The 15053-nt window shown below is 38.7% G+C and overlaps 1 protein-coding gene across 1 annotated transcript in view; it reads left to right on the top strand.

Moving 5' to 3' along the window:
• The window catches only part of ATP13A4 (ATPase 13A4), a gene marked incomplete at its 5' end in the record, with an annotated part of 80287 nt that overhangs the window by 51638 nt on the left and 13596 nt on the right, over positions 1-15053 (top strand). The window contains 7 exons of the mRNA XM_061193263.1: positions 3915-4078; positions 4908-5030; positions 6288-6367; positions 7792-7834; positions 8222-8331; positions 10219-10315; positions 12048-12120. Coding sequence (XP_061049246.1) covers positions 3915-4078; positions 4908-5030; positions 6288-6367; positions 7792-7834; positions 8222-8331; positions 10219-10315; positions 12048-12120 — 690 coding nt within the window. The remainder of the gene's footprint in view (positions 1-3914; positions 4079-4907; positions 5031-6287; positions 6368-7791; positions 7835-8221; positions 8332-10218; positions 10316-12047; positions 12121-15053) is intronic.

Raw genomic sequence — 15053 nt, forward strand, 5'->3', positions numbered from 1 at the left:
TAATGCATTCATGTTTTTTGAGGGTGTATTGCCTTCCCTGTCTCTGCTCTCGAAGTCAGATGCATTTAACTCTATGAATTCTGGCATCAAGATACAGTCTTGCCCCACCAAAGCACTCTCTCCCTATCCCACTGTCCTTGAACCCAATTTGATGCTGGAAACTCGAGAATACGTTCCCCTCCCCTTCGGTGCTTCTCCATCCCCCTCCATTACCACACACCCCAATCCAAGAGACTTTTGGATCACTTTTTCCCTCTCCCTTCTTAGCCCCTCAGTCCAGCTTCTAGGTGCTGCTGAGTTAGTTTACTACTTATTAGAATTCCCCTTACATTATGACCCTTCTGTTTCAAAATTTTTATTTAGCACTTATTTTACACAGTCTCAGAATCTATCCTTTACCAGTTAGATTTATGTAGAAGTAAGAGCTCATCGCTCACAACACTTCCTCTTCACTTCTTCTTTCATATTGAAATTTCTGTTCTGCTTCTTTCCTTGCTTGGTTGTAATTTTTCGGAAGAATTGTCCTTGGATGGGTTGGAAGGGTGATGTGCTCTCTGATCTTTTATATACCCTGAAATATCTTTCTTTGCTCTGATAGGTGAATGATGTCTTGCCTGGGTATAGGCTGTTTGGGTTAGAGTACTTTCTTAAAAAAAATTTTATTGGAGTATAGTTGATTTATAATGTTATGTTAGTTTCAGGTGTACAGCAAAGTGAATCAGTTATACATATATCAATACATATAATATATCCACTCTTCTTTAGGTTCTTTTCCCATATAGGTCATTACAGAGACCTATATTACACTACTAATGTAGAGGACTCTACATTACAGAGTAGAGTTCCCTGTGCTATACAGTAGGTTCTTATTAGTTATCTATTTTATGTGTAGAGTCCTTTTTTATTAATGGTCTGTAGGATTTTTTCTTTTGTCTTCCAGTTTTTGGTATTGCATATCACAGGGCCAGTGGAGTCCACTGTAGGTAACTTGTTCTGTTTACATGTAATCTTTTTTCTTTAACTTTAGAGTTTAGAAATGTTACCAAGGTGTGCTTATATGTTTGTCTTTTTTCATTAATTTAGTCTGGAATATTGTGAGCATTTTTAATCTGTCTTCTTCTTCTCAGGAAAATTTCTTCTATTGTTCATTAGGGCTTTTGTTCTCTCTCTTTCCTTTTTCCCTTCTGGAATTTCCATTATTCACATGACAGGCTTCCTGGATCTATCCTCTCAGTCTCTTACCTTTTTTTCTTGTAACTCATATTTTAAAATTTTTCATATAATTTTTAAAGGCTATATTCCATTTACAACTACTAAAAAATATTGGCTATATTCCCCATGTTGTACATACATCCTTTTAGTCTATCTTATGTAACTCTCATATTTTTATAATTTTGCTCTGAGCTTTAAGAGTTCTTTTTTTGCACTGAATTTTTTCAAACTGCAAACTCAGGTATCAAAAATGAGGATGATCTCCTTCAAATCACCTTTTGAATTGTGAAGTTCTTAAATTGTGTTTTGGGGTAGGAGTGACTTTAGAAAACCATTTTTTCCCTGTGCTCCATTTGAGTTTCCTAAGTGCTCTCATTATTTTTGATGCAGCTTTCTTCTGTCTCCAGCAGCTAGCCTACTTTACCAGTCATGTTCTCGTTGTTCTGCTTCTGGGATTTCTTGAGTAGGTTTTTATCTTTTTTTGTCAGATGGTTGAGGATCAAGCCTGGGCTGCATGTCCTAAACAACAGACCTCTCGCAGGTGACAGATGGCAGAAAGGTCTGTGTTGCAAAGCAGATGACCGTTGTTGCCCTGCTGAGGCATGTGGAAGAGCCTCTCACTCTCAGGGCTCCCTGTACTCTTCTGATCTCAGGCTAGAGCATCTCCTTCCCCCCAGTTAGCTCTTTTGAGGATTCTCAAAGTATTTTGGTAGAAACCTGGGAGAAACCATGTTAGGGATAACCAGCCAGTTGTTACATTATTTATTTTTAGTGGTTGCTCTATGAATCACAATATCTGTACCTACCCTTTCAAGAAGGCTTATCATCATAAACATCCCCTACTTTCTCTCCTCTGTTATTGTTGTATATACATGTGTATGACATACAATGAAACCCCACCAGACAATGTTAGAGTTTTTAATTTCAACAGTCCAAGAGTTGGAGAACATAAGTGAAGAAAAATCGACTTTATATTTATCCAGCTCTTCATTATTTCTGTTCCTAAATGTTCATGTCTTATGTTGCAAGTTTCCCTCTGATATCATTTCCTTTCAGCCTAAAGAACTTCTTTAAGCATTTATTTTTGAGCATATCTGCTGGCACAAATTATCTTAGATTCCCTTATCTAAGAATGTCTTTATTTCTCCTTCATTCCTGAGAATATTTTCATTAGCTATAGGAGTCTGAGTTGACAATTTTTTTCTTTCAGCACTTTAAAGATGTTCCACTGTTATCTTGCCTTCATGGTTTTTGATGAGAAATCTGTGATAATTTGAATTATTGTTTCCTTATATGTAATTTATTGTTTTCCCTAGCTGCTCCTAAGATATTTGCTTTATCTTCGGTTTTTTAGCAGCTTGATTATGTGTCTGGGTGTGGTTTTCACTGAATTTATCTTGTTTGGGATTCACTGAGCTTCTTGAATCTGTAAATTTAAATCTTTTACCATATTTGGGAAGTTTTCTGCTATTATTTCTTCAAAAAATTTTTTTCCTGTTCCAATCTTTCTCCTCTCCTTCTTGGGCTCTAATGACATGAATGTGAGTTCTTTTGATAGTCTTCGATCTTTGTTCTTTGCTTTTTCAGTTGAGAACTTCTATCTTGTCATTTATTTTAAGAGTATTAACCTTCACCACATGGAGGAGGATTACAATAGCTGCTTTAAAAGCATTGCCTGATAATTCCAACATCTGGGTCATCTTGGGACAGGCAACTATTGAATTGTTTTTTCTTGAGAATTGGCCAGATTTTCCAGGTTTTTCACATGTTGAGAATCCTGAACATTTTGAATATTATGTTGGGATACTTCGGATCCTGTTAAAATCCTCTAGAGAATGTTGAGTTTTTTGTTTTAGCGTGTAAAACTCTGGAATATGGGAGGTGATTAATATCATAGTTCAATTCTTGAAGCTTTCGCTATCCTTCTTCGGGTTTGCTCTGCACGTGCACAGCTCTGGATTGAGCTTGGGGCTTACATAGTTCATATACTGAATTAGTCTCCTTGTCTAGCTCTCTTCTTTCTAGGATTTCCCTCACAACTCTTCAGCCCTCCAGTGCCCCTTTCCTGGTTCCTTTGGCCAGAAAAAGTAGGTTTTTCTTGGAGTTTTAGCTATCTGCACAGCTCTGGAACTGGGACTCACACTCAGGTCAAATTATGTGAGAGGAAAGAGAAAAAAAAGCTGAGAATTTCTCCACCTTGTAGATTATTTCTCCAAATTTGACTCCCTTTCACATTCTGCCATTTGTGTTTACTTTTCAAAGTCCTCAGGTAGGTTTTTTAAATGGTATTTTTTCCAGAGTTTTCCACTGTAATCAGTGGGAGAAATAGATTCTAGTGGGCTTACTCCATATTAGCTGGAAGTGGAACCATCAGATGTCATATTAAACCAGTAGAGTTTTGCTAAACATTTACTAAGCTGTTGACAAATAACAGAAACATATTTGAACTTTTCCTTTTTAATTTTACTTCCCACTCCCTGGCACAAATATACTAGTAGGTCATAAAGTAACCAGATGAAAAGCAGCAATAATAAGAAAAGGGATCACAGAATCATGGAAGGTCAGGGCTGAGAGAGAACTTAGAGACTATCTCTTCTTGCACCAAAAATAAGGTCTGAACTCCTTACCCTAGCTTTCTAGGTTCTACGTGAATTGGTTCTGTCTCTTCGATCTCATCTTGGGATACTTTTCCTTTCTTCTAGGTGACAATCTTCAGACTGCAATAACAGTGGCCAGAAAGTCTGGAATGGTTTCTGAAAGCCAGAAAGTCATTCTCATTGAAGCAAATGAAACTACTGAGTCCTCATCAGCATCTATATCTTGGCAATTAGTCGAAGAGAAGAAACATATTGCATATAGGAATCAGGTATACCTAAAAGCAGAACTTCTGCCATATTATCTAACTCGTTCACACAGTGTTGGCTACTGAGCAGCTTTGACTGGCAGAGGTGTAGGGGTGACCTAGGGTCAACATACTTCTCCAAATGTCTAACATGTATACAGTTCAAAGAACTCAGTTATATCATTTTCCCATACCATTCCTACTGAGCTTTAAGGTATGGTGCTTTCCTGGGTGCTGGAAATAATACATTCTTTTAAACTTAAAAAAAGTCTTTAGAAAGAATATAGTAAGTGGGGCTGCAAGTCTAATTTCCCATTTTTTCCCTTGCTTGCCAGCCATCCCACTGGTTTCAAAGGGGATTTAGTCCCTAAGAGAGACACTGCTGTGTGCATTGGAAAATCAGACTATATCTTCAGGGTGGGAAGAAGTTTTATTCATTTATCTCCAATCTTGTCAGTATCCTATCTCTATTGTGTCCTTGTGAAACAATGTTAATTCTGTAAAAAAAAAAAAAAAAAAAAAAGGAAAGTTCTCACCTCAGGGAGAGATTTGTTAAGCTGCAATGCTTTTGTATTTTATACTTGAAATGTGTGAAATGTGCTTTTCTCTGGGACTCACTGAGATCAAATCTCAGGATGAGAACAGGACGTGAGTAAGTGTTACCCCCCTGTTCACTAGAGGCTGTTGATGTGCAAAGATTGATCCAGCAAAGAGAAAGTGTTTCTCTGAGGAATCAGGGCTGGAGTGTGACTTTTAAAGAGAGATCCCAGACTGTCATTGTTGCCTTTGCTCAGATATGCTTGTGGTCCTAACCACTCTATCAAGTCTAAAATTACTGTGTCTTGCTTTGCAGGACAATTACATTAACATCAGGGAAGAAGTCTCTGATAACAGCAGAGAAGGAAGTTACCATTTTGCCCTAAGTGGAAAATCCTTCCAGGTTATAAGTCAACATTTCGGTAGCCTACTGCCAAAGGTAAGTTCTAAGAGGGTACCAGTCTCCTGGTAAAGATGCTAACAATGTCACAGAGCATGATCGTAAGTAATTTCAAACCTCTAACTAGGTTAGATATACCTATTGAATGTATCATAAGGGAAGCAGATAGTTTTGCAGAGGTCACTGTTGTTTCATTTCCTGCTAGATTTAAAATAAGTAAATTTGATTAACTAATTATCCATCATCTATAGGATTAAAATATTAGTGACTTCTCAAGTGATAAGATTGCTTTGGGGGAGCTATCACTATATTGCCATGGTTAGGGGGTCTCACAGTATAGTGTAAATCCAGCAATTATACAGGAAGGCAGGCCAAGAATAGAGGAATTCCACTAGGTTTTTGATAGAGGACTTCTATACAAAAGAGGGTCAAACTTAAAACTTTTCTGATGAAGAACAAACCCACAATGAGGGCAGGTAAGTTATATACATAAAAAACGTGAGCAAACTAGAGAAAGATTGTGTCCAGTGTAAAGCAAAGATAATTTATTTGTATTCAATTGCTCATTATCTTAAGTACTGTTTAAGAAAAAAAGAATGAAGACTTTAAAGCTGAGTGAACCGTAAGCTGAGTTTACAGCCAAGAAGAGCAGAGAGCACACAGCTGTAACACAGAAGAATTTAGACTCTGTTGGATGGGGTTCAGGTGGATGGAGCTGGTACAGGTTTTTATACAACAATCCATTAATGTGACAATCCATTAATGTTTCAGAGCCCAAATTAGGCTGGAGATATCAGCTGAGTTTCACAATTGGTCAAGCCCAGATGGTATGGTTAAGTCAAAGACCACAGATAGTCACCCTCTCATCACTAGGCTATTTTTCTGCTAAATCTGAACAATTTTCTGAGAAGCAATTGCCTCCTTTCCTTCTCCTGGGATCCTGACCTCTTGTTATCTTGCAATTTCTCATACTTTACTGGTTTAACATTCCATCAAGCTCAGGGTTTTTCAGGACCACATTCTTCATGGCCCCTGAGCTAAATTCCTGTAGGTCATCATTTTCATCAATTATGTCTATTAAGTAGTCATTTTTACTGATTTTGGTCTTCCTGATCACTTATCTGATGACCAAAGTCTCAATATCTGTCTTAAAATCCAAAGAAGGACTTCTTGGAAACAAATATTTTTCTCACTCATGGATATCATTACCCAGTCAGTGTTCTGAATGTTATCAATTACTTCATGTATGACCAGCTGACATAATAAAAAAATTTTTCCCTTTTGCATTCTTTACAGATATTGATCAATGGGACCATCTTTGCAAGAATGTCTCCAGGGCAGAAATCCAGTCTGGTGGAAGAATTTCAGAAACTAGAGTAGGTCTTTACCAATTCAGATGGTGTGAAGTGCAAGGAGGCATGGCAGGGGGAGAGTAAGGAAGTCACTCAGTTTGGTTAGGGCAGTGGTTCTTAACGTGGCTACACATGACAGTCACCTTGGGAGCTTTGACAAATTAGCAATACCAGGACACCACCATTCAGAGATTCTGATTCAATTGCTCATGTGGGCACTTGGACATAAGTATTTTTTAAAAGTTCCTTTCATAAGTCAATTTTGCATCCAGAATTGAGAACCCCACTGAACTAGAATATAAGGGTCACAAGAAATAACTCTGGAAAGGTCATCTGAACTTGGCTGCTGAAGGTACAATGAAAATTTAGACTTCATTTTTACAAATTATTTTCACGGTTATGATATAGGGAGGTCCCTATGACAGGAGATTCACATAACCCTAAAAATATTAAAACATTCTTATGCCAAAGCATCCTCTCCATCCTAAATCAGAAAAATATTCTTAACACAAAGGGTCTGCATTGTCAGAATCCCATCATTTGGGATCCTTTATTTCCTGTTAATGGAACCCCATGGAGTCTCGGAGGCTTTCTCTACCTCTGGTGCTGGACCACACTCACACAACTCCAACTCCTACTCGCCCCTGGTTCACCCTCCTACTCACTTGATTCAGTTACTAGGCAAAAGTTCTATATGCAAAAAGCCCTATCTTCTCAAAATGGCTAAAAACCTCCACAGTAAACTCGTTGCCTAGGTAGCAGTGTGGACGAGAAGCACAGCAAATTTTGCAAACACTGTCAGCGTGCTCCTACCTTAAAAAGCAGTCCGTCTTCGTCAACAATTCAAGAGAGCAGTATTCATCCGGCCTCAAAAAGCAATCCTGAAATGGGGATATATTTTCTTTCTTCAACTTCTGGTCCTGGCACCACAGTTTTGAGTTGAGTGACAGCTGACATGGTGGATTTCCTCTCCAGTTACTATTAATGTCACCAACAACAAATTCTTATTTTTCATTTTAGAATACATCACCTCACTGAATACTTATAATGCTCGTAGGGGAGAAAAATGATAGTCAAAATGGGAAAGGGATCAGGTCAGAGATCCAGATCTTCTGGCTTCAAATCCTGTGCTCTCCCCACCATGCCATGCTGTCATATAATCGTGAACATCCTGTTTTACAGCTGACAGAGCTGGCTCCTAGACAGAGAAGCGCAGGGTCTCCTTGAATCGCTTGGAGTCAGGAAGGCTGTATGGGATTTCTTAATCCATTGTAGGAACTGCTGAGTCATACTTTATTTTAGTCAAACCAGACTGTTAGGGAAACTCCCTTAATGTAAATAATAAGTTTGAGCCTTAAGTAATGAAGCTCATTTTATCTTTTTAATGAGAGCAATTAACAGGTAAGATTGCTTTGATCTCCTCTACAATTGACATGGTTCCCTTTTAGTTACTTTGTAGGTATGTGTGGTGATGGAGCCAATGACTGCGGGGTAAGTAGCTGTCAGTGTGTCAATTGTACTTGCTTCAAGCCCTGTAAGAGATAGTATCCCCTGGGATATATACCACCTCCATTCCTCTTGAAGGAGAAACTGATGTGGACAGTTTGGAAAGGTTTTAACCAAAGCCACACAATGACTCAGTGGTCAGTACAGACTAAATGGAGTAGAATTTGGTTCTGGATTCCCCACTTCTTTGGCTAGGTGTCCCAGTGCCATCTCTTTCTTATGTGGCAGGCGGAGCAAAATTTGATCATCTCCTGGCCAGTGCTTGGGCCCACAAGCCATTTTGTGGGCAGCTTAACTAGCCTTTCTTGTGTGGCCTCAGGAGAGATGTGTGTGAGTGTGCATCTATACAGTAAGCTGACTCTTTGCTTTCAGGCTTTGAAAATGGCTCACGTGGGCGTCTCTTTATCAGAGCAGGAGGCATCTGTGGCCTCACCTTTCACTTCCAAAACTCCAAACATTGAATGTGTACCTCACCTTATCAAGTAAGTAGGTACTTTTCCCCAGCATTGTTTTAATGTCTCTTGACTTTTAGGTGCAGACCCCTTTGTTTTGCCAGGCAAAGACCGGTGGAAATGTGTGTCCCTGGGCGGGGAGGATGCTTTGTGGGAGAAAGCAGTCAAACATTCTACTCCAGAGTGGACTTACCTCCTGGGAAAACAGTGGCATTTCTAATGAAAATCACTGAATAGATTATTTTTAGAAGATTAGAATCTGGAACTTGTTGCTGCTTTGAAAATGTCAATCATACTCTTATTATTATTATTTTAAATGTATCTCCTTAGATACTTTCTTAATGGAGAATTGACAGAAACTTTCTCTTCCCTACTTGCTTTCCTTTCCTCTTGCCTCTTTATGCTTCCTTGGAATATCCTTCCTATCTCCAGTTTTCAGAATATTTGTTCATCTTTGCTGCTTCTACTACAATTTCCCTTGGTGCTTTGTTCCCCTCCCCCAACCCCAGAATATGTACTTCTGCTGCATTTTGTTTGAATGATGGAGATGGTTAGCATTGTGGCTGCTTTTGGTTATTATAACTAGTATGTGTTTACAGTTTATAAAGTGCTTTAATGCCTAGTATCTTATACATCAAAACAGCCTGGAATTGTAGGGATGGTCACTATTTCTTTTACAAACAAAGAAATTGAGGCTCAGAGAACTTGATGTATCGAAGCTCACAGCCATATAGGATTGAAGATTGTATTAGAATTAATTTTGTTTCAATGTGTTTTATCTACAAATATCATACTCTTTCCACCACATTAAAATAATGATTTGACTAGCTCCTCCCCATTTAAAAAATGTATTCATGCATTTGACAAATATTTATAAAGTAGGGACTTAGTGCCAGGAACAGTTGGAGGCACTGGGGACCCAGAAGCAAATAAGTCGAATGTCCCTTGATCTCACGAAGCTTTCTTCCTGTGAAGAAGTTGGGCAATAAACACACACACAGAAAAATCAGGGGTAGTGTGAAAAGTTGGAAGATGGCTTGGGCAGCGGAATCGGCTGCTTCAGATGTGGTGGTGTGGGGAAGCCTTTCTAAGGAGGTGAGGGAGGAGGAGAAACCACCTTCTAGGCGGAATAAACAGCAGCAGCAAAGCCCTGATACAGGAGAAAGCCTGGTTTGAGGGTCAGGTTTTGGAATCCCAGGAAACCATTCTGACCAGAAGTAAATTTAAACTCTATTTTTTCCCAAATCAATGAGATAAAAGTGGCATTTCATAAGTACTCTATTTTACACTCTAAATATATACTATTCACTCAAAGTCAATCAACAGTAATACAAATGAACATGCTCATTGATTCCAGTCTCTTTAAATTTGATGTATGCCTAATTTGAGTGTGCCTATTGTCTTAGTTCAGTTTTAGAAAAAGTTGGGACTGCCAAATGAAATTTGAATGAGATGTTTGCAAACTCCTGAAGCACCTGGAGCATGAAAATAGCCCCCAAACCTGCAATCTTATTTAAATTCCTCAGTTCACAGATGAAGAAACTGTGACCAAGAGAGGGAAAAATGACCTTTCAAATCACATTAGTGAGTAGATACGAGATCTGGGACCAGTTCCCAGGTCTCCTGACTCAGAGCTGAAATAATGCCTGCAGACAGGACAAGAGTAACTCCACATTCGGGCTCCAAAGCTCAATCAAAGGCCTGTGGACCTTGGCCTGGAATTAGTCTTCCTTGAAGATCTAGCACACTGACTGCCGGCTCCCACTGGCTCAAGACTGTCCGGTCTGTCAGACAAACAATCGAATGATCAGGCTTTGATTTTTTTCTTCTGAGCTCAGCTGAACAGCACAGAGTAACTGACCTCATTTCTTTTTGTGACTTTCATTTCATTACCGTTTCATTTCTTTTCTCACACAGGGAAGGACGTGCGGCTCTCGTTACCTCATTTTGCATGTTTAAGTACATGGCTCTGTACAGCATGATTCAGTATGTTGGTGTTCTGCTGCTCTACTGGGTATGACTTGAGACCTAGCCTCTTGGTTAGTGAGAGCTAAAACAAGTAGCGGTCACTGGCAATTGGCGATGCCTCTTAAAGAAAGAGTGCACATGGGATATTTCGAGTACCAACAGCCTCTCTAAAACTATCTTTAACGTTTTTGAAAGTAAATCAGAAATGGACAAGGATACAAAGGAAAAGTCGTTGGTGTCAGTTCTCTGACTCTCCGACAGAAGTTTCTTATCTCGTTGTAGCTGAGGTTCAGAACTGAAGGTAAACTCTCTCTCACTGTTGTTTTGGCTTGCCTGGACCAGGTCTCTATCTTCCCAGTTCCAGTGTGGTTCCACCCTAGCATAACATTCGTTAAAGAGATGCTTCTCTAATTGGGGTTCTGGTAAATGTTTCATAACTGGCTCTCCCTGGAAACACAAGCCCCGTTCATTAATGTTTACCGATTTCAATGGCATAACTACTCCCACCATGGCTGATTTCAAGCTATCTACCTGACGTCACTGAACATGGAGTTGGGAAGAGATGTATTGTACAGTAGCATACCATTCTATAGTACTTGCACCATATAGATACAAGAGTTGTAAATAACCTTAAGACCATTGATAACATTTAAATGTAGGAAAACGATTAGAGAGTGCTGAGTTTTGGCTATTTATTACCTGTGTTTTTAGTATAATTTATTTAATGGTAAATTTGTATAATTTAAGTTTTTATATTGGCTGTGTTTAAAAACCAGCTCACAGAGTTCCTGAAAATTTAGCAGTTGACTTTCGTGAGCTAGTACAAAGCAGCATATCACTGATTCCCTGCATACAAGGACTTGAAAATTGGCATATCATGCCCCCCAAAGCACATAGGTCTTGTGATGGTTTTACTATTTAACAAAATATAAAAGGAGAAAAGACATATCTAGTATTTGTGAGCTCAACACGTGGGCTTATTCTGTTAAGTAACACTGAGAAAGTGAATTCCATTTGTGCTGAAGGTATCTAGATTCATCTCTATGTCTTGCCCCCTTGCTCCTGGTATGAAGGTTTTTACTTCCGTTATTTTCAGATTATATACGTCCTTTTCCTCTCACTGATGAATGGGCTGGAAAAGGAGAGGCTGTTTATAGAAACTTGGCCCTATTTTGGAATCCCAATAACTCATTATGCTCAAAAGTAGAGTTAAACATGGGTCATCATTATCTCCTTTCCACGAAGGGGGTGGGGGGGAGGAAGGAAGCAAGTTTCTTGAAATCAGTAAGACATGGACATTTTTTTTCAAGAATATCAAGATGCTTTATTAGGACTTTCTAACAGCACCCAAGAATGCAAATAGTGGGTTTAGTTATTCTCATTTTCCATTGGTGAAATTTAGGTAAGATCACCACACATTTGTCACTGACCATTGGGAATGTATCATTTTGTTGTGCCAGACCAAACCCCACCCTTTCTGCTAACAAGTAGAAAAGAGAGCAGAGATGAATCAGAGTGAGATGTTCCCCTCAACAGGGGTGACACTGTTGCTCAAAGGAGCAGCCCAGAAAACACACTGCAGTGGCCCTCCTGGCTAGAAAGGAGTTTGCAGGCTTGTCTTTGGTACCCCTGCCGACATGACCAGGCCCCTGACCATACCATCTCCTTGGTAATTTACTTGAAAATCCTATGTTGCAGTGAGAAAATGAGTGCAATTGATGTCACATTTCATCCAGAAGGTTATAACTTTTTTGAGCCACTTTCCTTTTTATTTTCAGGAGACAAACAGCCTTTCAAATTACCAGTTTCTGTTCCAGGATCTGGCCATTACAACTCTTATTGGTGTAACAAGTAAGACGTCTTTTAAATTTTCTTCTCAGAGATACTCCCCTCCACTTGCTTCCCTCTGCCCCTGCAGGGTTAGTCCACCATTGAGGGGTAGCAGCTATAGCCGCAGTGATGAGTGACTTATTCCCAAAGGGGTATGGTATGCAGAGAGAGAAAGAGGAAATAGAATCTTCATTTTTAAGTGTTGAAAGTGTTAGCAAAGGAAAAGCTGGCTCATTGTTTTGCTGTTTTCCACAAAATATAGAGCTTCTATAAATGGTCACTAAACCTTTAAAATGAAAAAAAGCACTTTGAAAATCAGGAACACTGACTTCAGTGTGCTTTTAGGTATAGTTATGGTCCAAATGTGCCCAATTTATAGAAGCTAAATGGCTTTTATGTTTCCCATTTCCAATCCTAACCTCTCAGGATTTAGAACAGAGATTAAATGTAATCTTGCCGTTATGCCACTCTCACCCACCACCTCCTAACTAATATATGAATTGTCTCCCCACTTTCCCCGCTATGGGATTTTTCCATATTCTATCCATCATCTTTACCATATTCTCTGCTTTTCTCTCTTATATATGAATGCCACCAGCTCCACTTGTACTTTAAATCCTACCTGCTCCTACCTCCTCAAGGATTTTGTTCCTGGAATGATCTTTTTCTCTATCACCAACTTTTCTCTGGTCCACTGGATCATTCCAATCAGCAGATAAATATATTTTTGTATCTTCTTTCTTTAAAAGCTCTTCCATGACCCCAAATCTACCATTAGCTGCTGTCCCCTTTATTTTCAAACTTCCCAAACAGTTGAGTAGACCCACTTTGTCCACTTGCCATCTCTAATTCTATTGTCATTTTGTTTCAATCAGCCAGATTCTAATGTTCACAGGCATGAATTTGGATTTTGGGCCTGTGCAGTTGTTTGGTGGAAGGCAGTGGTTTCCTGGCACATATGTAACAGCCAGCTCTCCAAAAAATTGTAGATATGCATGTATATGCATATGCATAGAAGCTTATTATAAGCTTTACTAAAAAGAAAAATGTGTAGTGAGCAATTATTAAATAACAATAAAGTATACATTACTCTTTCTTGCAAATTCCATTTAGCCAATGGATTCTCACAGAATGCTTCAACTGAGTTTCATCAAAGTCTTGTATCCATAGTCAATATGTTGCTGTGATTGATGACTGAAATAGTTCTGATGTGAATGAATGTTCGTTGACGTTTTTCTTTACCTGAGTGAGCAAAACAACACAGGCTTATGCTGAAACTTTAATCATTCATCAGTCATGTGAGCAACTTATTTGCTAATTTGGATAATAGTTCTTGAAATCTGGAAGAATATTTCCTCAGTTAAAAAACAATAGTTCACAATGTAATGGCTACAGACGTGACACACGTTTAAGTTCAGTTTCCATTATTAACTTTAAGAACAGAGATAATGCTAAACTGTAGTAAAATCATTAGGACGTTATCAGTTCTGAGTATTCATTATCTTTGTTTTTAAGATAATATTTATTTAATTGCAACTTTATATAGTATTCTTCTAATAATGGCCATATTTAATAATTGGCTTACAAACTTAGTGGCAGTTGGCTCTTGTGAGCTCGTATGAGCCAGCTCCAGACACCACTGGCTGGGAGGGTCCACATTACTGATACATTCAAAAATACCAGCATATACACACTACTGTATATAAAGTAGGAAAACAACAAGGACCTACTGCATAAAACAGGGAACTATACTCAATATCTTGTAATAATCTGTAACAGAAAAGAATCTGAAAAAGAATATATATATGTGTATATATATACATATATGTATATATATATAACTGAATCACTTTGTTGTACTAACACAACATTGTAAATTAACTATACTTCAATACAAAAAAAAAAGTACCAATCTTAGACTGCCTCTTCCACATGCCTCCTGGTCTTGCTTTCACACTGTTTCCACTATTTCATCTTACACCTTGTCATCATAATCTTAACAGCTATCACGCCAACTTATCGTTTAAAAAACTTGCTCAAAAGCTTTGCTTTCAGAGAACATACTCAAGGAGAGTAAGTACTATCCACACTTCGGCTGTCTCTTCCCCAACACTGCTTTTGTCAAGTCCACCAAAGACTTCCTTGCGGTCAACAGTACTGATCACTTCTCTTTCCTCATTGTACTTGGATCTCTCAACAGCACTCTTATCCTTCAAAAGGTTTCTTCTCTTGGCTTTTGTGATGCCACACACTCCTGAATTATCTATTGCCTTAATGAATACAGCTTCCTCATGTCTTTTGCTGGTCTCTGCTCCTTTACCTGTGCTCTAACTTTTAGAATGTTCCAAGGCTCGCTTGTTCTCAGATTCTCTTGTCTTTTCAATCTACACAATCTCGCTAAGTGATTTCAACCAATTCTATGGCTTTAATGTCATCCGTATGCTGATGAATCCCAAATTTATGTCTCTAGGCTTGATGTCTATCCTGAATTCTGGAAATGCAGCTGCTAAGCATCTAATCTTGGATATTTAACAGGACGGAGACTTAATGTGCCCAAACAGAATGCTTTATTCTATCAGATCTGGTATTCAACAAAATTATTAAATATTTACTGAGTGTCTGGTTTGTACTACTTACTGTAATAGACACTTGATATACATCAGTGGAAAAAACCATAGAAATTCCTTTCCTCATGGAGCTTGTATTCTATTGAAATAGTACCACAATCTACCGAGTTGTTCACATCGAAGACCCGGAGTCATCCTTAATTTCCCTCTTTTCTTCACCTTTACATATAATATCTGCATATATACAATTCCTATTGGCTCTACTTCCAAAACACATCCCACATAGCTTCTCTCCATCCCTATTGTAGCCACTGTCACAAAGCCATGTCACCTCCCCTGTGGATTACTGCGATACCTTCACAACTGATCTTGCTTCTGCTCTTGCTG

The sequence above is a fragment of the Eubalaena glacialis genome, chromosome 6, assembly GCF_028564815.1.
Source record: "Eubalaena glacialis isolate mEubGla1 chromosome 6, mEubGla1.1.hap2.+ XY, whole genome shotgun sequence".
NCBI lineage: Eukaryota > Metazoa > Chordata > Mammalia > Artiodactyla > Balaenidae > Eubalaena > Eubalaena glacialis.